Source organism: Grus americana, chromosome 5 (assembly GCF_028858705.1).
Source record: "Grus americana isolate bGruAme1 chromosome 5, bGruAme1.mat, whole genome shotgun sequence".
Classification (NCBI taxonomy): domain Eukaryota; kingdom Metazoa; phylum Chordata; class Aves; order Gruiformes; family Gruidae; genus Grus; species Grus americana.
Window position 1 is genome coordinate 11,635,190 of NC_072856.1, and position 27,087 is coordinate 11,662,276.

Consider the following 27,087-nt stretch of genomic DNA (forward strand, 5'->3'; position numbering starts at 1 on the left):
ACTGCTGAAATTGGGTGCTCTGCTGTTTACCACCCTGATGTGCATCTGTTAGCCTGTTAACATATCTACATCACAGACTAACAAATAACTACTGGCTCTAATGAGCTTGGAAGCATTGAGGAAGGCAATGTTGCCCTTACTGTGTGCAGGAACAGGATAATACTTCTGTGTTAGTTATAATTCTGTTGTGCTCATTACTTTAAGTGGGGCAGGTGGTACCCACAAAGCTTGTCATGAGTGAAATGTTGGACAAGCTCAGACAGACATTATTAAAACTTAGGTTGTTTAGGGATCCCAGAGCTGCGTACCAAATCTCCTTTCAAGTGGATGCACTTAGGCTTCTACTTTGTTGGCTTGTAATTTTTTTGTTGCCTGATCCAGTGTGCTGAAGCGCATGTGGGAAAGAGAGATAATATTCTTCTTTGCTTATGTGATGAAAGTGCAAGGAGTAGTGGAAAAAGAAGTGCGCAGCAGGACCCCAGCAGAGGAACTATTCTGCGGAGTTTTGCTCCTGCATAGCCTGTATGATATGAAGGAGCTGACCGGTAGACGTAAAGCAACTTTTTCAGTCAGTGTAACTGCAGTCAGCCAAACCTCTTTTGCATTGGTAAAAACAGTGTTTGTATGAAGAAACAAAGGCAGGAGGGGTGGAGGGAGAAAAGTAGTATTTAAAGCTCAGATGTTTTTTCGTCTTTGGGGATCACTAGATAGTATGGTATAGCATTTGACTTGTAGCAGGTTTGCCCTTTTCCTAGCTGAGTCGGTGCTGTTTGATGTCTGGACAAGTGCAGAGGAGATGTCCTGTTTCCTGGGCAGAGAAAGGCTTTGGCCATTTCGTAAGTACTTGTTTCAAATAGTTCACCAGTCCCAAATTGTATTACTTTGAGGCTCAATTTGGCAAAACCCAATGGTAGAAGCCTTGAAGAGCAGCAGAATTAGATATGTGATAAAGTGGGCACAAACAGAGCAAGTGTGATACCCACTGACTGCAAATTTAACTACAAGGGAGAAAAATTAAGCATTGGCTGGTTAAGGGTGATGCATTTGTTGGTGATGTGTTTTAGGAGAAAAGCTATTTGTGTATGTACATCTGTCCAAAATGTCCATCAGTGTTATGGTGGTATATGCAGTCCTGGAAGTAGTGTGCAAGACATCAGAATTCTATAAACCTGTAGGTTTTCCTTTATTAAAACTGATGTAAGAAAAACACGTGATCTCAAATTGTGAGATTCAGTCTGGGCGTTTGCATGTTAGCTCTGCTTCTCCCCAAAAGCCAGCTGCTGCAGACTTTCATTCCCTAAGTGTTTGCTTCCACATGTATCTGTGAAACAGTTCTGTTTTGCTGGGCTGATGTTAGTTATAGATATGGCTCCATGTTTATTTCTGAGGAGTTCTTTTGTTTGTACTCATGAAAGAGCATAAATATTATGATGCATTTGATGTTTCAAAGGAATCCTTTAAAAAGAGCACAAAAGCTTGATACTTTACCTGTTGTATTGTTTTGGACAGAAGTCCTCAAATTACCAAATTATGCAGCATTCTTGTTAAATACCTAATGTTTAATTCCATCATATTTCCCACTCTCTTTTACTCATCTCTCTACCTTTGATTCTTCTTTTTCTTGTCTCACTTTTGCCTGCCCTCAGACTGACTCATAGTAGTGGTGCATACTGCCTGAGTGGCCACCCTCTGTGATTCTGATTTGTGCTTGAGTTTGTCCTGTCTGACTGTATCTCCTCAAATGGCTGCTCTAGAAGTATTTAGTATCACTAGCAGTGATAAAAAATCAGCTGCAGTCTCCAACCTGCTATAATAACCTCAGATAATAATGATGTATGCTTGATGGTTTTGATCTTCACCATTGTCTTCTTTAGCTGAAAGAAGATGCGATGTGGTAATCTGTGCGCGTTCTCTTGTTTTCTCTCTCTCAAGTCTCTTATTAATGTGTCATAACATATGAATGTTCTTTCACTTGGCATACGTTTACACTAAAACATACTCGGAATAATCCATGGCATAATACTGAGAGGCTAACAATTTTGCCAAGTAGCTATACAGAATTACTCGCATGTTCATCCAAAAATGAGTTTTATTGAGATCATCAACTCCCAGCTTACTGTTCTTATTGCTTTATTCAGAGAAAGGTCTTGGTTTTAAGTACCAAGAAGAAAATGGACTTTTATTGTATAATTTTATTGACATGAATAGCTTTTAATAAAAGGAGTAGGGAATCAATCTGTTACAATTAAATCTATGCTGTAAGATGCTTAGGAGACCAAGAACTAATCACTCTTGTGTTACAATCTTGGAACTTACCTGCATATTTATCAAGTTCCCTGCCTGTTATCTAATCTTGCCTTATTACAAATTTTGTGTTTGTTTTTAGGGATTGATGCCAGGAGGAAAAAAAAGTTAGCCATGTTATATGGTAACTGTATATTCGAATTCCTCACGCGATTGTATGCCTGCCTTTGCTCTCTTGTAATAGCGGATGATGACTACAAACAAAGATTTCTAGATTTGCACCAGAAGTACTGTCTTGCTGTAGATCTCTAATAATAGATTGTAATCCTCAGAGATCAGGAAAAAGGCACTTTTAATATGTTGTTCAGTGCCAGACTTGTTAGCATCGTTCAGTTCACACTTCAAATACTGATAATAGCTAAAGGAAAAATGAAGAATGATCACAAATTGAAATTATGAACATAAATAGTTGAGCTGGAATTCTTACAAGACTCAGTTCTTTTGTGAGAGTTTTAGTCCTATTTATTTCGTTTATGCCAGAATGGGATTTTTTTCCTCCCATACATCTTGAACTTCCATTTGTCATTTTGGCTGATGACAAAATGTTACCAGATCTTGAAGAAAGTACAGTTCTGTTTCTGCTTGTGCTTCTGCGGAGTTCTAACTCTATTGAAACTAAAGCTCCCTCCCACGTATGTTCTTAAAACGATACATTGACCCCAAATGTTTTAGTAATATGCTTTATTACATCCTGTGTTTTAAAAACCTCATGGAATAGATGGCATAATTTAGTGATTAAAACAAAAACCGTGTTCGATTGCCATTGTTGCCTGCTATACCCATGTAACTCTTGGTGAAAGGTTCTTTTTCATAATTTATATATATATACTTGTATAAGGTCTCAGAGATAAGTTATAAATACAGGAAATTATTCTTGCTTTGTTGTTCTTACTGCATAGTTATGCTAAACTAATTTTAATGTGACTGGCTAATTGTCTTATCATAATGCATATATTCTACAGGAATATAATTTTCTTGTGGACAAATATTTGAAAAAAGGATTCTTAATGTATGCTCTCTTCCATTTACCAGAGTTGTGCTTGAAATAGAACACCAGGAGTTTCTCTAAATTTCTGGTAACCATGACAACTGTTACTTTAGTGTTATTAGCCCAATGTAATATATTGGAGTAGGTTGCTAGAGGTAATTTTTTAGCTACGTTGGGATGATACTCGTTATTGTAATTCTAAATAATATTTAGAATTTATATTTAAAAATTGCTTAGTCATAATACTGAAATATGCTCTTTACTTTGTGGATTTGTTTTTCTAGCGAGAGCCTCACTTTGCCAAGGGGCAAGTTGAGGGTCTTGTCCGAGGCCCCTGGCTGAGTCCAAGGCAGAGCTATCATTGAAACTTGGACGTTGCTGGTTGCCACGCAACTGTTCAATTCTTAGGGCTTAATGGATCTAAGATTTTGATCCAAACAATTTCCTCTGTTTTCCCCCTTCAGCATATGTTTTACACACATATACACACACCCTTTCTCTGTAGCTATTTCTTGTTCATTCCTAGAATTACAGAATTTTATTCCTCATAAAACTTGGTATAAAGAGGAAGACAGACATACTTGTGAAACTGCACAAGTGCTCTGCATTCTGTGCATGATCTGAGGTGTGTGTGTTTAATTCTGATTTGTTGAAATAAAAAAAGATAATTTTTATTGTCATCATCTGATACGACAAACAATGTAGTCAGGAAAATGCATTTTTTAAAAACTCCACACATATTAAAAAAGAAGTGAATTCAAGCTGGAAGTAAAGATGATAAATTAGTCTGAATGGAAAAAAGAAATCATTAACTCAATTTAGGAATGTACCTTCATTGAAAAAAAATCCATTTGAAAAGACTAAAGAAATGAGACACAACGGGAGCCTAATTCTATTCTCTTGTATTGTATGTAGTTATCTTTTAATGTATGGTGGAGCAAAAAGGGAGTCAAATGACATTCACAGCATTAAACATTTTGCTCTTATCTTGCACAAGGTGCCAGACAATGGAAAATCTTGTCCAGTGTGATCTAATTTGAAAAGATGTAAACAAATGCAGGTAGGAAAAACAATACAAATAATTTCTTTTAAATGGATGGAAGACACGTCATAAGCAGAAATTTTGTTTGAACATTTCAGTTCATGCATGGATTTATGGTAGGGCAGCAGTGTTTTGGGGGCTGGTTTTGTCATCTGGGAACATTTTTGGAATATAGTTTGTCACTAATTTCTTGCAAAGGTATATTTTCCATATATCTCAATCTTAGCTTGATTAACAGAGGAGGAAAAAAACAGTTTTTAAGGAAGCAACTTCTTTGAACTATTTTCAGTGTATTTTCATTGCCATTTAAAATATTTTCCAAAATCACTGGCTCTTTATCTGATAAGTGACATATCTTACCATTTTTGCTAGAGTTTCGTTTTTATCTTCTTTGTACATTGGTATGGCTGCGGATAACAAATACTACTATGCCTATGCTAGACAACTAAAAGATAGATTGGCTGTAGCTTTGTTTGCTGGACCATTTTATATCTCTATGCATTTTGGCTGCAAGTGAATCACTAAAATAACAGACTTTGTAGGTTATTCACAGGCTAATACTGAAAATCATTTCAGTATATTTAAGCCTGTTAACTAGTTCATAGTCCGTTTGAAGCCCAATTTTCAAAACTTGGATGAAATATCAATTATTACATCAAACAGGAATGTGCTAGCTTTATAGAGGTGTACAGGAGACTAGAATTTTGTTAGTAATTTTACATCTAACTTGCGTATAAGAGATGATATCCACAAACTAATAGTATCCAGACTACATAAAGAATTTTTTTTGTTCATGCAGAACGGAATGCACATGCACACACCCTGTGTGCCATGAACAGGTCTGTTCTTCAAGGACCTGGATCTGTAATGGTCTTAGCATCTTTTGGGAAACTGAGAGGGTTAGTATTTAAAAATTTTAGTGTGGTCATAAATACAGGGGCCTCCCAGACACTTGGAGCCTGAAGTACACACCTTGAAAATCCTATTTTCAGATGCCACGTAACCCTGGTGGCACCTAAAATTCACATTTGCCAAAGATTGACCTCAGACTTGACAGTGCTGAGCCCAAGTCAATTTGTGCCTGCTTCACTTAGTCATCTAGGCAGTGTATTTAAGCAGTGCTTTAAGAGATTGCTCACCACAGAAGATGACCTTTCTTTAATGAATGATTTCACAGGTTAAAATACTCACTCTAGGGTACAGGAGGCAGGTGTGGAAAACTATCTTTTCTCCTTAAGAAGTTTGAAACCTTATACGTGTATATAGAGTTGGGACTCTTCAGTCTAGAGAAGAGCAGGCTCAGGGGGAATGTCATCAATATATATAAGTACCTGAAGGGAGGCTGCAAAGAGGATGCAGCCAGGCTCTTTTCAGTGGTGCCCAGTGACAGGACCAGAGGCAATCGGCACAAACAGAAACACTTTTTTTTACTGTGGGGGTGACCAAGCACTGGCACAGGTTGCCCAGGAAGGTTGTAGAATCTCCATGCTTGGAGATACCCAAAAGCTGTCTGAATAGGGTTCTGGGTAGCCAGCTCTAGGTGACCCTGCTTGAGCAGGGGGTTGGACAGTATGACCAGAGGTCCAGTCCAACATCAACCATTCTGTGATTCTGTATTGCTTCCCAATAAAGTGCCCTGACACCTGATTTGCAGGCTCTGTGAAGGTGCCTTTATTTCTTCAGCCAAAGCAGCACTTCTTAAATGAAAACAAAAAACATTAGCTTGCAAAAGAAAGAAAAAAGTGATCACAAGTTACTGTGGCATTATAATCTAGAAGACCGGACATAGCCATAAAGAGTGAAGTCCAGGATTTAAAATGCATGAACATCTGTTGGAATGAGTACTGCAACACAGGTCCTTCCTCCAAGAAATTTGCCCTAAACATGCGACTAGACTTACTTGGTATCACTCCAACTTAGTGTACACTTAATTGCTCCAAAGAAAGTGGAATGACTCTGAAAAGGGGGACTGAAAATAATCACACTGTGCTGGCAAGTAGTTAGCTCTCTGGGGAGATCAGAGAAGATTGAACTCATGCTCCTTCTGTGCTGGTTGAAGGTTTTAACTCCTGAACTGCTAGCTAAAAGAGAAAACCAGTGCTGCCTCACATTAGTTGTCTTCTGGAAGAAAAGGCAGCTCCATCTGCTTCTTGCTGTAGTGTTTTATTTTGAACAAAAACCACTCAGGTTCTTATTTCTAGGGAAGTACCTATGGCTTTGATTAATTCAGAAGGCCCACAGTGCTTCATGGAGAAAGCTTCTCCTTTCCTGTCTCGTACATGTGCTTCAGAGAAGCTATGTACTTTACAATTTACGTATCATTCTGCTGAAGGATGCAATATTTAGATTTTTATTCACATTTCCTTTGTGAACCTATTGGTAAGTCCTTCTTAGAAAATACTGATTGCCAGCAAAACTCCCTGAAACCAGTAAGAATTATGCCTGCACCTGCTTTTAAAGGCCAGGTATAGAAGACATTCAAATATAAGCCTTTACAAGAATGTGATTTTCAGAAAGTAGTGAAATTTTATTACAAGTCATCTTTAATGAATTGACATTCACTTTAAAGAAAAAAAAAAAAACGAGAGGGGGGATTGATTATAAATGACACAATAACACTTCCTCAAGCTGTTGTTCCATTTGATCTGCTGTCCAGTGGTACTCAAGAAAAAAAAAAACCTGACATGCTTTTAGCTCTGCTGAAAGCTACAAAGAAAACTTTTCAGTCTGATGCTTAAAGCTGAAAGCTCTTTTACCAGTGAAAATGGGGGAGTAACACATCAGTAGAAGTACAAACTGATTTTGGAAAATAAGTTTGGATTTGTTATGCTGCCAAAAGATCAAGCTGTATGTGGCAATCGGTAAATCTGAGCACTATTTTAATTGTTTCTCTCTTGTGTTGGAATAAAAAGCTGTGGATCTCTGTGAACAGGTTTCCTATTTGTTTCTGAAAGGTGAATGAAGCAGCTTACTAAAAAATATAGTGTACACCTTTCAAGACTGTGTTTTCTGTTTCAGATGTCTATAGAATTCTTTCACATGGTGACAGAGAGAAAAGTACCTAAAATATTAAATAACTTCTTTAATGTGATTTCTATCAATTTCAAACTAATGACTGAATTGAGGTAATTGGTTGACCAGTGGGATTTTGAATATTATGTGTCTCAGTGCTTTTGTGCCCTGTGTACTGACTCTTTCAAGAGGCTTTAAAAACATATATGTGAATTCATCATCTTGATTGAACTTAATTTTTGTACAACAACCAGCATGTGAAGAGGAATGCTTTTGCGATACTTCTCTGTATTTATTGACTATAAAGATTAAAATACAAAATCAAAAAAATGCTATGCTTTCTCTTCAAAGTGGAGTGAATTTAGTTAAGGAGTTATATTAAAACATGATTTTAAAATTCTGAATCCACCCATGCTTTCTGCATGCTAAACATTGGCTGTTAGTACTGATTTCCACAGCTTTCAGGAGTTCTTGGACATAGTGAATCTAGGTATCTTGAGAGAAGATAACCACTTCAATGTTGTCAGGAGGCAAAGAGCATTAACATCAATCATTTCCATCTACAGAACCTATCTAGAAACAATGCCTGCGTCAGCCTGCAGCCTAATTTCATCCTAGTAAATAGTTTCAGATCTGAGAAAAAGATAGAATTAACTGTTGTTCAGAAACATTGCATTAAAATACTGAAAGTTTCAGAGAAAAGTAATTGCTTTTACTTAATAACTTGTGGCTTTATTGAAAAAGAAAATTTTGCTGACAGTTTAAAAGATAGAAGTTGGTAAAAGGGCTTTCTATTTCTCATAAAATTACAGAATTTGAATATTTTTTTAAACGAAGGAGGGGGAAAAAACAATAAAACATTAAAGAACTTTGAAGTTGTGGGCAGCACTTCCATACTGCTGTTTCCATAAGCAAATTGGAATGTGGCTAAAATATGTATTTTTTTAACAAGCACAGAAAATCCATCAAGTTACAAGACTATTCCTCATTCTGATTAAACCTTTTGACTGAGCTTACAGATAAGTTTTCCATTCTTTTACCTATTTTTCTGGCTACACTGTCTGTCTTAGCTTTTGTAGCACGATTTTCTTTGGAATTGGATCTTTTACTATGTTATTAATTGACTTGAGAAAAAAGTCCCTGATTTTGACTAAGTGTTAGATTCTGTGGCAAAAATACTTAACGTGGCTATTAAGAAGATGCTTTTTAAAATAAGGGACTACCTCTGTGTATTCCTGTCTGTACTGTCCAGAAAGACATTGTGAACAACTGCTGTTGGAAGCTGCATTTAAACAAGAGTTTGCATTTGGTTTGCTAACTAATTTTCAGTGTTTTGGGCCTTGACTGGAAAAGTGAGCTCCCTCTAAGCCTTTTTCATGAATTCCTTTTTTTTTTTTTTTTTTTTTTTTTTAAAAGATAGTAGTTCATCTGGTTCTTGCCTATATGTGCACTGAACAGATATGGGGACCTTCTTGGTCCATGCCTACAAAAGTTGTCTTATCATTCTTATGGCTAGGGATAGATTTCTCTGAAACAATTTGTGTTGACATTGTGACTTCTAACAGTTTACATCTTTCTTATTTTTTTTACCTTCAGGTGTCGAAACCTTACATTTCCTGACAGACTTCCCGAGGTCAGCATTGTATTCATATTTGTTAATGAAGCTCTCTCGGTGATTCTGCGCTCCATTCATTCAGCCATTGACCGGACTCCTGCTCACCTGCTCAAAGAGATTATTTTGGTTGATGATAACAGTAATAATGGTAAGAGGTTTTGGTTCTCTTCTCTTTCCTCCCTGAGTTTGGATCCTACATGAGAATCCTTGAATTCTGGCTTCTGCTCATCCCATTGGCATTTCAAATGTTGTCAGTGTATTTTCTCCCTTCTTCCTCCCACTCTCTCACTGGGCTGTCTTCAAATATACACAAGTGAGGCATGTTAAAAAGAATATGTTTAGAGATAGAATGCTGTTTCTGTATGTTTAAGATGTCTGTTAAGGAGAATTTTGATTGTAACATTATATTAGAGACCTAACAAGTTTTATTCTTAGTACCTTTCAAGATTATATGCTTTCTGTGCTCTTCCTGTTTCAGTTGTACAATTGCATGTGCTACTCACTTTCTCTTTTGTATAGAACATCTTTCTGTGTTCCTTGGACCTCTCTTTCAGATTTCCAGGTACTCTCCTCGATTTTTCACTGGCAACATTAACCTGCTGCTCTTCTGCTGATTTTGGTCTCCATGATCTGAAGGACTGGACTGCCCGTATCTAATTGTTCAGTAATGCCTAGGTGTTTGTCAGTGAGGCCATGCTCGGCATTATTTACAAGTCTTATTTTCTGGCAACTTTAGGGATGAAATTTTAATAAGCACAGCATGCTGAACTTAAAGAAAAATTTTGCTCTGCTGGGACGTTAATTCTGAACTCCTAAAATATAAGGACAATCTCAATTTATCCTGTTAAAGGTAAATGCTGAACAAAGAGCTTCTCTTATCCTTGCCATCATTACAGCTGTTTTGTGATCCTGTGACTCAACTGCTGATCATAAATGTATCTCAGACTTGTACAGAAAATAAATTTATTGGGAAACAAGTAAATAAGTTCCTCACTCCAGGCTATGCACGTCATTGTCTCCTGCTGACTATCAATGAAGGAAAAAGTAAAATCCTGACTCTTCAAAGTACACACAAACCCCAACAACTTGATGTAGGCTTATAAAAAAATCTAATTCCAGTCCCAGTGAATAATACTATGTTTAGAGTTACCTAAGGCTGACTAAGCTTTTCTTGAAACACCTACTCATGGAAAAGTGTGAGTAAATTGGCATGCAGGATTTATGAGTTGTTGTTCTTAGTTTATGGCACGATTTATGATGTAGCAATGTGAGGAAGTAAACAAAAAATCACAGTAAATTATTAGCAAAGCAAAAAAACCCAAACCAAAATCAACATACATACATACACACACGCATACATATGATTCAGAAACACCTTGTGAACTGAGGTAGATTTCTGATTTGCTTCAGCATATAGTTCAGTCATTTGACATAGTTTTACTGATGCACTCTTGCTGGCCTTAATTTTTGCCCACTCTCTCATACATGACAGTTTGATAGGAAAAGAAACAACCTGAAATATAACTTTGATTGGTGGACCTGGGCTCTGGAATGTGTTTGTAGAAATTAATTCCTGCATCTTTCAAACAGGCACAGTTAATGTGATGCCAGGAGCTTAATGAATCTGAATGGCTATTGGTGCTGCAGAGCCTGGCCACAAGGCAGCCATCAAGAAGAAAAATAATCTGGCTAAAAAAAGAGGATTCTAGAGTTTGAGTCTGATTTTCTATCATTTACAGGCAGTTATTCTAGTGGGCACATTGCAGAGCAATGTCAGAAACATCACTGTTTCTGAGAGCCTGTCATCACTGTGACGAGTTCACTAACAAATACACTTTGCACTGTGCTCTCTGGGCTTGTCAAAATTACTCTTTTTCATTATTTCTTACCTGAACTAGATAAGAAATCACAGGAGCCACATAATCTTTCGCAAAGACCGGTTCAGCCACATTTAGTGTTAGTACCAGTATTGGTACTGTACAGTATCATATTTTTATAGCTGGCTGTGCCTTTTGTTCAGACTTGCCTTTCTTACCTTCCGGTGCCTTAAATCCTTAGGTTCCTGGCCCCAAACAGGAGGACAGAAATTGAAAGGAAGATAACCTTTGGTGTGGCTGTCTTGGCTTGGTGTTACATGTCATTCGGAACAAAATCATGCTGTGCAGAGTGATGCTTAGTCTCCTAGAAACTCCAGGATTTTCTGCTACTCCTGTAACCCTTTCTCTGGCATCTCTTCCCTGCAGTAGTAAATTAGATTTCTACAGTCCTCTTTATCCCATAATGTATGCTGAAGACCTGGTAATAGGCATCCATTTGGAAAGGATGGATGTTTGGTAGGAAAGGGAGCGATTGTAAAGTTGATTTATGGGCTTTTCGATTATTAGTTTAAATCCTGAAATATTTATTTTACAATTTACTGTTGCTTTTACAATATTCTATTTTCAATTTTTTTCTCCCTTCTAGCATTGCTGAAACTAATCCTTTATATTTAGTGTCATTCTGTGTTTTTGTTAGTAGCTCTTTAGCTTGTAAGTGTTGCTGCTTGTAAGATAAGTGCGTTACTCTGGGTTTCCCTGTAATGTTACCTGAGGGGGCAAAAGCTTGCTCTGTGCTGGCATCTGGCTCCAGACTCTGCTTCGTGCAGAGACCTGTCAGAATCCTAATTATAAGCAGTATGTTTACTCTTAGGCTTTCGCTGGGGATGGCAACTTTTATAACTCGATGTAAGATTTTGTTCTGTGATGCCACAGCCATGGATTTCACAGGCAAGAAATACCACACTATGGGAAGTGACTAGAAAGAAAAAGTGAGAACAGAGATCAGGCAGAGTGCAAATGAACACTTTTTTTTATTTTGAGCCTCTTGCACTATTTGACTGGATTCACATAGCATAAGGGTTTAAAATAAAAGCAGATATGATGATTGGCACTAGAGGAGGGCACCAACGTTTCCTGCTTCTGAGGGGAAGCAATATACTGGTAAACTGATATAAATTCTTGCTGTGGGCCAAATTCTGAATCTAGTAATGAACACCTGAATTCATCCCTAATTTCAGTAGATCTCTGTTTCAGAAAAGAATAGTGGAAGGACTGCTTGCTTTGTAAAAGTCCAGGAGGCCGATTTCAGAGACCATATATTCAAGTGTACAGCCAAAGTCTGTACATTTGTCTCGAACAATATAGGCTATAATATTTTATTTCATGCACTTCAGGGTATGTCAAGCAAATTATCTATGAGTTTCTCTGAACCTCAGTGCAGTTTTTCAAGTTCCCAATTATGTTTCAGGAGACCTCAATTAATCTCTTTTTGAAGCTTCCCTTTTTTTTTTTTCAAGTTAGGAAACTGTGAAAATGCCAGTGTGTGCCATTTAAAAGGAGAAAATAGATTTAACAGGTCCCAAAATTTGATCCTTTATTTTAATAAAGCCGTTTGCATGGCTTAGTGCGTGTATTTCACCATACGGTCTTTGCCAGTGAAATTCTGATAAGCATAACGTAGAAATGTATCATATATGCTGTTAGGTACATAGGTATTAAAATTTAATTTAATTGAAGGTTTAAAAAAGTGCATTTCAGTGACTGCCAGTGTGCTGTATAATGAGAACAAAAGATTTATTAAAATAGCAAACCAAATATCGGTGGTGTTCATTTCGGTCTCATTTGCATTGGTGTGAAACAGAGCAACTGCACTCATTTCAGCTGTTTTACTGTAGTTTTAAGTGCTGTCTGTCAGATCAGAATCTTTCCTGTCCGCCTCAGGAACACTGTTTGCTTTTCAGAGATAATATACTCTGTAGTTTATAACTTGGCAATAAAATAATTTATTCATTTTTGCCTTTAGAAGTAGCAGTTTTCCAGCTGCTTCAATGTAATTGAGGAGAGGGGTTTGAGAGAAGAGGCTTTAAAAAAACTTCATGTGACCATGCCCATGACTGCTGATAGTTAATGAGACCTCAGAAATGTATTTAGAAAAAGCATTGCCTGAGCTGGAAACTACTGGAATAGTGTTTTATTCACTCTCTGGCTTATGGCATCCTGCCCTCTGGAGATAGGGTGGTGACCTTCCGTCCCACTGGAGTCCTGTCTTGGCTTTTGAGTCTTTTTGCTGGCATTGAGCCCCACCACATTATGAAGCACCTCTTGAAGATATTTTAAGATGATTTGAAATCTCTCTCAAAAACTCGTTGTGCGCCGTGATGTGTCAGCCTCATGGGGAGGCACTATGCATTAATGTGTTCAGAGTATGCCTTACAAAATTTTATATTATAGCAATAATTATCATCCTTTATGACATTTTTTTCATATTAAAGTTAATAATAAATGTTGCAATACAGGCTCAGTTTTCATAAAGTTTCTTCTTTTTCTTTGAATCATTACTTATGAATGCAATATTCTAACGTGTTCAGTTTAACGATTCTCATTTTGTCTTGAGATTTCCATGAATACAGCTATTGAATTGCAGTAATAATGCTGGATATCACACATTTATGACTTGCAGCGTGGAAGAGAATTAGCACGGAGTTGTAGAAAGTGGGTCAGATGCAACTGTATCACCTTTGAGAGATTTGCAACATTGTCCTCAAAACACTGAATAAAAAGAAGCTTTTCAAAAAACATCCAGAGCTTTTCCTTAGAAAGGTACATTTCTTCTTTGGTTATTTTTAAGAGAGATTTGGGAATAGAATATTGTCTGAATTTTTTTTTTTTTTTTACAAAAGCAGTCATGAATAAACCTTAAAAGTACTGTTCAAATCCATGCTAGATTTAATATTACAGCATAATTTGAAGATGACTTACTTGTAGACCAGACAACTATGAGTGTTACTTTTAAAAACCTATTAATAACAAACTTCTTGGGGAAAACTTTAGGACTTGCTGTCCTTCTGCTTGGCTTCTTGTTCTTGTCTTACCTCAATGCCAGCAAAATTCAAAGGCAAATAAAAACATTTAAAAACAAGGAAAAAGACAAACTTCATTCAAACCTGCGTTCACTTTTGGGCAATGGTTTATGCATTGTGAAGCCTTTGCTTTATCTGCCTCGATTCATTCCTCCCATTAAAGGTCTTGATGCTGAAATCCTTATTATTGCACAGTCTTTACAAAAGCAAACTTTCAGTTGTATTGGAAGAGATATACATGAAAGAGAGCTGTGTAATGCTAGTTAGCAATCAGATGCTAAAAAGCATATATTTCATGTATAGACGAGGAGATCTGTCTCCATTGTAGATTTGAGAGCAACGTTAGCTGTTGATACAAACTATGCATTTTACTTGCATAGTAACTGAAACTTGAATAAATGAAGATGATTCTTTGAGCATATGTTTACTGCTACATTCTGTGCTGATGCTAGGACTGCAGTGAGGTATGTCTTGGCTTGTGTGCCAGCTACTGTGGATGCATCTGAAAATATGTAAGAAAATAACCGGACGCAAAACATAGTCCACTGGCCATCTGTTTCAGCAGTCAGCAGAAGCTGAGGAATGTTGTTGTTCTGAGATATTAGAGAATGGAGTATGTGGACACTTTGGTTTGTCTCCCATCAATGACTGGCCATGCAGCTCAAAACTTGTGGAAAAAATTAAGAACCACTTATGTAAATAGACTGTGAGACTTTTACAAGGACAGTAGGTCCTGAAGATGATGTCCTAGAGTGGCTGCAGACTGTTCTCTCCTCTTACTTGTCAGTTCTTGTGACATTGTATTTGATTCCTGCTTTAAAGGGAAGAGGTTATCTGTCCCGTCTATTCTTGTCCCTTTTTTTGCTTTGATTTATCACTCTTCACACCTTTTTCACCTCTTATGTTTGTTCCTTGTTTTTTCATCCAGGGATGGTCTACATCCTTGGTCTTTATTCCCTCAGTCAACTTTCCTTTTCCTCATTCCACCCTGGCGGTCTGCTCTTTTTGCATGTTCACTTCCTCACACCCATTCGGTACACTTCATCCTCCTTTATGTAAGCTTCTGTTCTTCAGTCGGCGTCTCTATTTTCCATGTTTTCCAATTCCAGTGTACCTGCTCCTCTTATCTTCTCCCTATCTCCCCCACCCCAGTATTTGCTGCTCCTTCTTACATACTGCACTCCTCCATTTTTTCCATCTCATCATTCAGCTCACCCTTGCCTTTAGCCACATTAATTAAAAACTCCTGCCTGACTCATCCATCCATCCCTCTCTCCCTCCCTTCCTCCTTCCCCAAGCAGTATTCTGCTCCTTCCTTTGTGGCATATTTTTATCATTCTCCCGCTTTTTTCCTTTTTCTTTCTGACACCTCCTTTTCAGACATGTTTTTCCATTTTCTTTTGCTTTCATTTAAAAGTAATAGTTGTATTCTTTTAGATCAGTGTTTCTAACTCTCCCATATGTGAACTCCATACTGCATCAGACTTAAATGTGACTGGCAGTCAATCACACGTGGGGGTGGGGATAGGGATAGCATCCCTTGCTGGAGGCAAGATTCTGTGTTTTCTAGCATTGTAATTATAGTTGTATGAAAGCTGTTTAATAACCAGCATGCAGTTTGCTTTGTTTTATAATGGGAACTGTCACATTTTCCATTCTTTATAACTGATGTGGAAGGTCCTTAGCCTTCCTTTTCTGGAAGGTTAGGAAAGCTCCAGCGCTGTGAGAATGAGGTGGGGCTGCAGGACCACTGCAGGTAAGTGTGGCTCTTCCAGTGCATCCCAGAGAACTCACACTTCTGTTGGACCATTTGCCTTGTGGAAGTGGATGCTTAGCAGGTGTTTGCAGTGACAAAGTGGCCTATGAAAAAACCAGTTATTTTAATCATCTGCAATATAGTATCGTTCAGTCTGTATGGCTGGAAAAGCAAAATTTCAGTGTGTGTGCAAGCTGGTAGCATAACCTCTGTTCACATCAGGGGTCATCAGTGGGCAGCAGAGCTTTTATTGCTGTCTCCTGACATCAGAGTTTTTGATTCAAATGTTCATATAATACTATGAACTGATTCTTCCCTAGCCAGCAGTTGCTGAAAGTTAGTATGTGGTCATCTTAGCTTTTATTCCATTCATGAGGTAATTTAACTCATTCAGTCCTAACACGCTTGCAGTCTAACAAATACCTTTTTCTATGTCAGATTCAGTATAGCAAGTCCAAGAGAACAGAGCAGCCACTTCTAAAACCAGCTTTTTCCATACTTGCAGTTTAATGTAGACAGCAGAATAGAAAAAAAAGTTATTTTATGCAACTCCAAACCTTATCACCAGATAATGATTTTTTTTTTCCTCATAAGACAAGTCCATTGCCATTAAACTGAGCTTAAAGATTGCAATAATAATATATCTGATTTCAGCATGGGAGGAACTAATTTAAGTGTCATCTGAGCAGTATCTACATGCCATATTTAATCCTAATGGAAGGTGGTGAAGTGGAGTATCTGAACTACAATATAGGAAATGCTGAAAAACTGAACCTAGGAAGGAAAATCCAGGGATGATTTCAGCTGCAGTTTTACAGCTTTCTTGTATCTTCTCTTTTTTTCATATAGCAAATGAAACTGAAAGCTATACTGGCATTTTTTCATTGTGGCTTTGGTTTAGCTTGAATCCCAGCGTATCAGTTTCACATCCCTGTGTTTCTGTTTCACGTATGCTGTGTACCCTGTATATGTCAAGTAGTGCAATGCACAGTATTTTCTTGTTCTTCATCCCTGCATCTGTTCTACCGTCCTCAAATGACACAATCCTTAGTGTGAGCACAGTCATATGTGCTCTTAGGTTACTGATCGTGTCAGAGCCCAATACAGACAATAAAGCTGAAGTTTCACGATGCACATTGGCACTTTGGAATCTTTTGGAAGAATGATTTGGGCTAACTTTTAGGAAATATCATCACCTGTGTCAAGTATGATTCAGAAACCATATGTGGCCCACAGTGTTAGACTGCAGTGAAATTCAGTAAGAACAGGTTAGTTTTAAGATCCTCTGTTAGCAATGAGGAGTTCACCCCATGTGCCTTGGAAGTGCTATGGGCTGGCAACATCCTGACTCTGAGAATGCCAACATATGAATGCTGCCTTGGTCCACTTCTCAGTACAATCACTGTGATTTTAGCCTTAAAATTAATTACTAGAGAGCTCTGAGAAATTGCTTGATTAAAAACACTTCTGATTTTTTTTCCCATTTTTTCCCTCTCACGTTTGTGGGATTATTTACCTTCAAGAATGCTTGAACGGTTTCCATTGATAACATTCTCAAACACATCTCAGTATATTTAAGTAGCAGATGTATGTATAGATTCAGTGCAGTGACAAACAGTCATGTAGAACTTGTGAGAGAAGTGCTGATATCTGTTGATATCAGTAAGGTAACTCTGGTTTGATCATATTATTTCCTTTTGACATCTTTTCCTGTAATGTAAAGTATCCAGAGATCTCCTTGCATCCAGTAGAATTTGTATTTGAGATGTTCTAGTAATGTAAACTGTTAAGAGCCTGAATGACTTTTTAAAGGATTTCTTTCTCTTCCCTTATCAAGAGAATGGTACTTACAATTGCAAGAGTTTGACAGGGACTGGAGAAAATACTCTGTAGTGTTAGGCAAAGGAGTTAAAAAAAGTGTGTCCTGTGTAAAGTAAGAAATACAAATTGCCTTTTAAATGAACTTTATTAAAATGTACCTTTTCTTCCTAACCCAAGCATAATTTTCTTAAAAAGAAAAATGAATAAAATTAATGCTGATTTCTTAACTTAAACTGAGGGTGAAACTTCCTGCCAGAACTGATAATTTCAAACACTTCAGCTTCTTTGTGACAGAACCTGAAAATTCTTGATATGCTGAAGGATCCAAGACATGATAAGAGACTTGTTTAAGGAAGTATTTAAGGGTGTTTGAGTATATCACCAAATGATAAAAATCAGTTAGCAAAAATATATGAATAAATTTCAGACATACACAAAGGCACTGCTAGATGTTTTAAAGACATTGTGGAACTTACCATAAGTCTAAAGTTCAAGTACAGAACCTTTTATCAAAGGATATTTGAATTCTTGTTGTGAATAAATAAATCAATTCATGTTGACTTTTGGCATACTTTTTCTGTAGGTATGCTTGGCATTTAATTTATGTGTTATCCAAGTATATTGGATGATTAAGTTTTCGATTACTTGACTTCACTTGTTCGCTGTTAGTTATTTGTGAGGCCGTTATTCCAATGGTATTCTTTCCTTTGCACTGGAAAAGTAACATATTTTAAGTAGTATGCTTCAAGTAGCAGCCTGGGGAGCTTTGCGAAGCTCTATTTAAAACTTCATGGAAACTGTGATGAAACTAGACATAAAAGCTAAAATTTCTATTTACAATGATGGATTTAACATGGGAAAAATGAAGACTTAGAGGTTAGGCTGTGAGGGAGTGAAAATTTCTGCTTGTTTGTCCTCACCCAGTTTATTTGGGAAAGATGTTTTGTTTTTCTTGGGCCTCCATAACCAGAGTCCTTGTTAACACCACTTACTGGAAATCTGTTCTGAGAGTCTGGGTAGAGAGAAACATAAGTGCGAGTCCATATGGAAGGAGATACAGGTTATATACTAAAAACTCACACTTCATGTTCTTTATGATCTTCACAAATGTCTAGAAGTCTGTTAGTTTTTTTGACTAAGTTCTGCAACCTACTTCATACAGGACAGGGCAAATCTTGCTCTTCTGGCAGCCTGATAGGTGAAGACTTCTGACTGGGGGACCTGCGTGGAGCTGTATTTCCCATTAGCCCCATGCCACATTGCTATGGCATTTCACAATGGAATTTGCAAATAAACCCATGATTTTTTTTTTTTTTTAATATTAGTTTCCCTTCAAGTGTAATCTGAGAGAAATGGTAGATGCTCCAAAGCTTTCTCACAGGTGTTTTTGATGCCAGCTCAAAGGACAATTTGCCTTTCATTAAATTTAACAGGGTTTGTCTGCACTACAGTGTAAACTCTCCAATAAATGATTTAGAATCATGATGAACGCTAAATAATATGGCAGCATGAATCGTTGTTTTCATTTGGCAGCAGAGAAAATCTTGATGGAATTGCTAAGTGCTCTCAGTTCTCTCAAGATAGCTTACTGTCGTCTGCTGCATTGTTCCTTTGCTCCTAACTGACACACTCCTTTGGCCCAATGCCTCTCTAATCATTGTTTAATGTTTCAAAAGCTGCCATCTTCTATTTGAGGCAGTCTTTTCAAGCAGTACAAATACTAGCAGATTTGCATACAGTAGAAAGAAAAAGTAAAAAATCCCCAACAAAACAAAAACTCAAACCAAGAAAATGAGATGCAAACAGCATTAATGCTTTATGAAGCTGAAAAAAAAATACTGTATAGCTAATCAAATTATGGTGAAGTTTTAGGAAGCCTGAAGATACTGCTATGGCTAAATACATGGTTATCAGTTTTACATGCTATGGAATGATTTTTCCTCCTGACCTGTTGCCCTTAATCTCAATCCTTGCTCGTGTACACAAAGTGGAAAGAGAACAAGGTCTTCTAAAATGGAAAACAAGTTGACAACTAATTTGCCAGCAAACAAACAAGTTGACAGCTCCTGTGCCAGCAAATAAACAATGATTTCTATTCTTTATTACCATGAGCAAGTGCAGTGTCAGTACCTGAAAAAGGTACTTACATCCCCATGTCAAATAAGTGACTATGTCTTCCTTGTAGTATTATTATTACTGTACAAGTTTAAAACATTTCCCTGTAGCCTGCCTCTTATATGAGATGCTTAGGATTATTTTTTAGTGATATTTCTGCCCTTGAAATTTCTTTGTGCCTTTGACAATCAGTTTTGAACATGCAATTGAAACTGTGTAGCACTGGGTCTGGTTTTGTGTTCGCTCATCACATATCTCTCAGTTTCAAAAGGGATGTTTCTTCGCTTTACCCATTTCCCACACATACAAATAGATAAAATTTAAGGAATACTGTGGCAAAAGTTGTGTGACTGTGCGTATGTTTTATATCTCACGTGCGGGATCTTATGTACTGAGACTAACCCTGATGTAAGACAAAACATATTCCACAAATAGCATTAATTTTTATTAATTTTTAATTATTATAGATTTAGTACTATTAATTTATTAAATAGCATTAATTTTTATTAATGCTATTTGTGCTGCACAACACAGCGTTGCATGGAAGGGCAAGAACTGAATGAGGATGAACCATGACCACCTCTGAAATGCCTTGTGTCCAAGATGGATTCTTGCTGAGACCGTCAGATTGTCATTTCTGGGAACACTGTCTCAAAGATGTGGGAAGCTGGAGAACTGCTAGATGCTGAAGGTTCCCATTCAGCTAGGAATAAATCTTATGGCAGCTCAACTTAGAGCATTAGTCCAATCTGAGAAGAAAGATTTGAGGAGAGCTTTTTCACCAGAAATTGAGCAGAGAGGTTAGGAATACATAGCTGTTGTTTACCAGCAACTCCAGCAAACTGGAGAGAGAGAGAGACAAGGAAGACGACTGTAGGCAGAAGCAATGCAACATGCTTTCATATCAGAGGGGAGTGATTTAGCTGTAGTACAGCCAAGAAAAAAGGCTGTAGAAAAGAAAGGGAGATCTTATGACTAAGAAACAAAGCCTTGGCCAGAATTTCCTTCTCCTGGGGAGGCCAAAGACTATGTAAGGACAAGAAAAACACTGTCAAAGTTATTTTGCGCTTTTTTTTTTCTTCTTTTTTTTGTCTAGATCTGCACAGTGCTAGACCTATCTGAAGTAAGTAGAGGCTGATTTTTGAAATTTTCATCTAGTCTGTCTGTTCACTTCAGCAATTATGTCTTGCAGAAGAGAACAGCAGCAGAAGACAATGAAGTTACAGGAAACCTCAATGGCTTGGTAAAAAGAGCATCATCACATGTGGACATAGATGGCATTCCAGGAGAATGATCATGTAGATCATAGGAAGAGAAGCATGTCAGATGAAATAAGACAATTTGTATTTTAGTTTATCCTACAAACCTGAAAAGATTGGTTGTTATACAGTGATATAGCAGTACTTTACAGGTTGCCTGATATTCAATTGACCCTGAAATGTAGTAGGATTTTATGCAACTCTGACTAAATTTTCACTGATCTGCTCTTCTCTCGACGTTATGTATGAAATCTGAATAAGTGGCTCTATTACTCTATGCCCTAGTAGGAGCTCTGGAAAGTTTGTTGGCAGGAAATACTGGTACTTCAAATCCTTGAAAATACATGAGCGTGTGAAGTACTCTGTGTTTCTCTCTTAGATGGTCCTAAACCAGCCTGGAATACTCTACAAAGCTTCAGGCATCGTGCAGACGTGAACACTTCAGCAGAAGACAGATCAGTAAATCCACTGTAAGGCAGTCAAAATTACCATTTTATTGCACACAGTAGAATTGGATTTTCTGTTGGTTTTGCAGATGTACATTCATAGTCCCTGAGATGAGAATGGTACAATAATTGTAGTGTTCAAGCTTCCATCACAAACAGCTCTTTTTGAGTTGTGGTGTGCTGCCTTTCTGAAAATGATGCTGAGATTAAACTAGGCATGATATCAAATCTAAAGAACAAGATTAGAGACATGAAAACTCTAATTTGAAAATTATTCTTTAAAATGGAAAGGGAAAAAAGCGGGTATTCCCTTACTTAAAAAGTTTTGGGGTTTGTTTTACCTTTTTTTTTTCTACAGGAAGAGCTTTTTTACCCTTTACTTATGTCAGTACTACACCTTTGCCAAATGTCTAAAGCTTTTGGGTTTTGTTTAAGGGCTGATCTTGAAAGGTGTTGACTGTCTCCTAGGACTTCCTTTTTCATTAATAGGTTGCATTCTACACTGTGATGTTGGTTCTTTCTTGTGACATAGAAAAATATTATCCATAAAGTCGTACAACTAGTCTAGAGAGTGTTACCACAAAATGAAGGAAATCCAGTCCTTCAGTGTTGTTAGGTAACTATCAAGAGCTCCAGTCTGAGGGACTGGCCTACAGAGACTACCAGGAAGATGAACACAAAACTTCAGTCACTTTCAGAGATATGTAATTCTGACTGCATGCTCAGCATAGGTTAGCCATGTCCAATAGCTGTTCTTTTCAGCACTCTTTTAATAAGGCACAAAAATTGGGAAGTCAGCAGTGTTTTAAAATATCTAAAAAGAAGAACCTCAAGGGAGGTGATTTAATGAAATGGTCTGTTAAACTAACCTTCATTTTATGGCCCTAAACTAGGAACACTGAGACACATGACTTAGTTACAGTAAAATGGAATAACGGGCTCTAATCAGCTTTCCTTATAATGAATGTGGCCTAGAAAAATATGCCTGTTGCATCAGAATATATCAAACTGAGTTTAATCAACTGTGGATTACTGCACAATAGCTCAATCAACTTTAGGTCAGGAAGAAAGAAAGTAGAAGAATTATTTAGTAGAACTGTAAAAGATGATGTCATGTTCAATCGGTCATTTGACATCCTGGGACTGGATTATCAAAGTTATCAAAGTAACATGAAAAACAGCAGTGTGTGATTTATCTCTCTCACATAGGATCTTATGTACTGAGACTTAGTCCTCACATATGACAAAACATATTCCACAAATTGCATTAATTTTTATGGTGCTACACAGTGTTATATACACCCCTTGGTTTAGAGTTCATACAGGGTATTTTCTTGAAAAATGCAAAGCTCTCTGAATGGACTATGCTCTGCTACAATACTACTCTGGCTGACTTTGCTCTTTTTATTAGAGCAGTAATGAGAGTGATTCATTTAATCCAGAACAACAATCACTGAATTTATACCAGATATAACCTGAGTTAGCAAATCTGTACACTGGAGATGGATTTTATTTCAGATAAATTTCAGTCCACATTCAAAAACTTTTAATTGCAGCAGGTTACTTTGGTTATCAGAGCCATGTTTTCTTCTGGCTTAACTTCCCCTACCTACCCATCTCCAGTTGAACTAAGTGGATTTCTGATTCTAGTAATTTTTAAAGGTTCCTATCAGTGTGAAAACTGCATTTCTGTCTATGCCATAGGTACCCATTACAGTAGAAATTCCTGTGATGTAAATAACTGGCTGTGATAGAGGAAAAGTGTTTTCTCTGCTTTTGTATTATATTTTAAAGTTTTGATACCACTTTCAGTATCATGTAGTTACCTGTGTAATGTTGTCTCTTCATTAGTTTCCTAACTAAAAAAGGCCCATAAAAACATCAGTAAGTATAAAATAAATATGTTCCTATTTTTAAAAGGATTCTTTTAGAAACGGAAGGGCAATCTTTGCGAGTTTTAGGTAATTTGCTTAAAGATATTATTGAAATTGAGGGGTAAACTCTGCCTGCATTATCCTATTAACAGCAGAACCCTTGTTGACATAAGCTTCAGGCCAAGGGCACAGTAGCATCCCAAAAGGCACTTGGCTAGTGACAGCTGAAAAGTACACAAATTACATTGAATAAATAGCCAGTTTTGAAGGGAGTGTTGAATAGATTCTTGACCTGGCACTTCTTAATTTCTAAAAATCCCACTATAGGTACTGTACATTAATCCTGAGAGTACTTGCATAGCTGCCTAATAGTTTTGTGTTTCTTTGGTAGTATGAGGCACCACCTATGCTCTGTCTGGTATTCTCCCGGAAAAATTTAGTCAGATTTCTCTGTAAATATTCTGCAACACATACTTTAATATACTTCTGATTCCAACTGTTCATCTCCCCCAGGAGACAAAATTTGATGTTGTTTCTGTGGGTGAACTGCCTAGTGAGTAAATTAAGTGCAGAGGAGTATGCAGGACATACCTCCAGAGCAGGAGAACCAGGAGTGCTAGGGGATGGATCTACTCTGCGCACACTGCTTGGAAAGGTGAGCGTTCTCAGGGCAGGGAGGAGTGATGACAGCTGTTGTGGCCGTGCAGGATATTCCCTCTTTTCTGCCTAGGAAATAAATGTCTCTCCAGTGCATGCCAAATCACAGTTCCTCTGATGAAGCCTTAAGGAATTACACTGCTTGCTCAGGTCTGTCCCTGGAGTCAGATTCCAGGCTCCTCAATGTGTTTATTTGGCATCTGTGAGTAAACTCATTTGCTATTCCTGGCACAGGTGCAAAAATGGGAACAAGTCTGCTCAAGACAATCTCACTTAAAATTTATTCCCCTTTTGAAAAGTATCTAACCCTTTTAACTGTCCTGTTTTGTTTGTTAGGGACTGAACACTGTGTCCGCCCAATCGTAAAGCCTAGCTAATTGCTCACAGCCAGTTGTGTATATTTATAATAGATTCAGTTGCATGATTTATATTATTTTGTGAGATATCACATGGAAACAGTGACATACTCCTTGGTTAAGGTGCTATTTAGTAGTTAGACTTATAATGGATCCCATCCTCCTTAACGCCATTACATTCAATGAAAGTATTCACATCATATGGTACTGTAAGTCATGAATAGGACCATCAATGTCTTGGCTTCCCTAAACACAGTGCCTGTTTACCACAGGTTTGGTATAGATGTAAAAAAAAAATAAATACATGGGATTGTAAGTACTGTGACAACTGCCTGGAATATTTATTAGACAAGCTACAGATTCTTGTCACCCCATTCCTTTTAACATAATTGAGAATAATTGAAATAACCAAATTATTTTTTATCTGAAAGGGAATCCATGCAAATCACAAAACAGCTGTAGACTTTTTTTTCTGAGACAATGATCAGTTTCATTCTTAGTCAGCTGATTTTAGTAGATATATTTTTTTTTTTATGGGCTGTAAAATACCTTTCCCTGAATCGTTTATCTCTGGTGAGATTTGATGTATTTGATTTTTTTTCTGGTTTAACTTTTAAGTCTTAAAAGATTTTTTTTTTCTCCTTTTATTGAAATTGATAGCTTTATATCTTCATACCTTCCTACCTTCCCTGTATTTCTCCTGCAGTTTAGTATTTGAAATGTTTTTTCTCAAACTAGTTCCTTGATTTTTTTTTTTTTTGGTTGTGTTCAAGTGATTTGGCAGTGAGCAAATTTGGACAGTTTTTCTGTGTTCTGTGTAAGAGCTGTTTTTTAAATGTTACTGATGACTGTGTAGTGTTTAGAGCCAGCTATCCGTCTTGCCAAATTGTTAAAGCTATCATCTCCCCACAGGCTGCTGGTGTGACTATTGCTCGTAGGAGGATACTGTGTTTTCCAGTGAAATTCCGTTCAAAAAAGATCTTCCAGCTTGGCGATGGTAGATACTGCTATCTGTCATTCTGTTTCCCTCATTGAAGGGTGATCCTCAAATACCAACCCTAAAAGCAAAGTTGATACAATGAATTTTCTATCTGAAATATGTTAATATTTATGAATGTTCAAAAGGGCTTCTTACTTAAGAGTTCCTCTTGGTCTTCAGATTTATGAGGAAAAAATATTCTTGTCAGTGGAGAGTTGCAGAAAGAGTTTTAGACCTTTCGTTGAAGTTCTTTTGTTTTATGGCTCATGGTTCTTGTAAGTAGTTAGTCTGAAGCAAGTTATTTCTATGGTTTCAAATGCAAAGATCTAGATTTAATCACCGTAGGTTTGGAGTATTGTAATCTGTAACTGTGCCAGAGAACAAACTAATGTGTACTGTTAATATATTTGTCTTTACTGTGTGCTTGATTTCATCCATCTATAAACAGCATGGGACAATATTTGCTGAGTAAACCTAAAAAGAGATGAGGCAAGCTTCTGTCAGGATTAATTGAAACATAGTTCCCTCTGTGTTGGGGCAAGAAGGACCAGACGATCTCTCAAAGTCCATTCAGTGCTGCAGTCTTTGTTTCTCTACTCTTCAAACTATTTTTGGTCTTTAAATGGAAGAGCTCTAAGGTGTACTTTATAAACACTCAGTGATTAGTCAGCATGTGGATTTTCAGGGCAGGGATTTCATATTCTAAGAAGCCTTTTATAGTTTCTGACCATCATAAAAATATCTCAGAAATTGTTCTTCCTGTTGAAGGGAAGGTGGAAAAGATGCAACCAGTAGAAGAAAGCTCTCTCTGTATTTGGTAGATTTATTTTTATTCTACTATAAATAATTTCTGACCTCAAAATTTTGTGATACTTAGACAAATATGGAAGAATTAGATCCTCTGAAAGCCCTTAACAGTGCTGTGAATGTTCCTGTGCCAGTAGGCAGAACTAGAGATATCTTTAGTATCTCTCATGTTGTAATATTAAAAATAATTGATAAACATTGACTGTGTCTATACTACTAATTTTTCTGAGACATGCTTTTAAACAGAGATCACTGTATATGAAAGAAAAACAATCAGGCTCAGCAATCCATTGGAATTGTATATGGAGAATATATGTAAAGAAGTTCACAGCTTGTTCTTTGTCTAACAGCCTTATGGTGCATAACACCATCACATTCCTTTGCATTAATGCATTCTCATTTACCATCTGCAAACAAGTAATTGCAAAGCTCAATTTCTTTAGCAAACTGTTGCTGTTGGAAGACTTGTGACACAGAACAACTTCAGCGTGATTTGTACTTATTAACTGATGTATATAGCTTTAAAGTGGAAGGGGTTTATAATTTTACTTAGTCACTGATAGGCAGAGTTGCATATGCGTTAGTGAAACAGACTCTTTCCCATTATCTCACTACTGGTGAACTTACTCATTCAGCTGAATGCTGTGGTGTTTAGTCTCTGTGCAGATCTATGAAAATCAGAAAACTTCTATTCAGTCACCTAAACTTGGGCTTAGGAGTCAAGCTTCAGATATCTGTTTCTAAAACCTTGACCCTACAGCTTCAGAAACATGTACTTAGTTTCTTGGCAAGGTTTTACTTTGTCTATGAAATTGAAAATATATTATTAAAATCAGATTTGACATTATGACTGGATGTTGCTAGCTCACAGAAGTGTTCCAGGGGTAAATCATGTGCATCCCCATTCCTGTATTGCCCTCAGACCATCTGCTCAATGTTGTCATTTGTTCTATGGTTGCTTGTTTATTTTATCAGAAGATAGGTGCGCATGAAAAGAAATTAATGCATTCTCTCCAAGGCAGATGTGAACTGTATCACAGAGTCACAGGATGGCTGAGGTACGAAGCGACCTCTGAAGGTCATTTTGTCCCACCCTTCTGCTCATAGCTGCTGGGTCAGGTAGAGCAAATTGCCCAAGACCATGTCCAGTTAGGTTTTC

At 37.2% G+C, this 27,087-nt stretch overlaps 1 protein-coding gene across 5 annotated transcripts in view; it reads left to right on the plus strand.

Annotated features, from left to right (window-relative positions):
- The window catches only part of GALNT18 (polypeptide N-acetylgalactosaminyltransferase 18), a 336,920-nt gene that overhangs the window by 216,333 nt on the left and 93,500 nt on the right, over positions 1–27,087 (plus strand). For 3 of the 5 annotated variants that reach the window (XM_054827877.1, XM_054827878.1, XM_054827879.1), the window contains 4 exons: positions 8,943–9,109; positions 21,189–21,279; positions 23,643–23,784; positions 25,055–25,139. In XM_054827877.1, the coding sequence (XP_054683852.1) occupies positions 8,943–9,109; positions 21,189–21,279; positions 23,643–23,784; positions 25,055–25,139 (485 nt within the window). The remainder of the gene's footprint in view (positions 1–8,942; positions 9,110–21,188; positions 21,280–23,642; positions 23,785–25,054; positions 25,140–27,087) is intronic. The other 2 variants (XM_054827880.1, XM_054827881.1) reach the window with 1 other exon arrangement.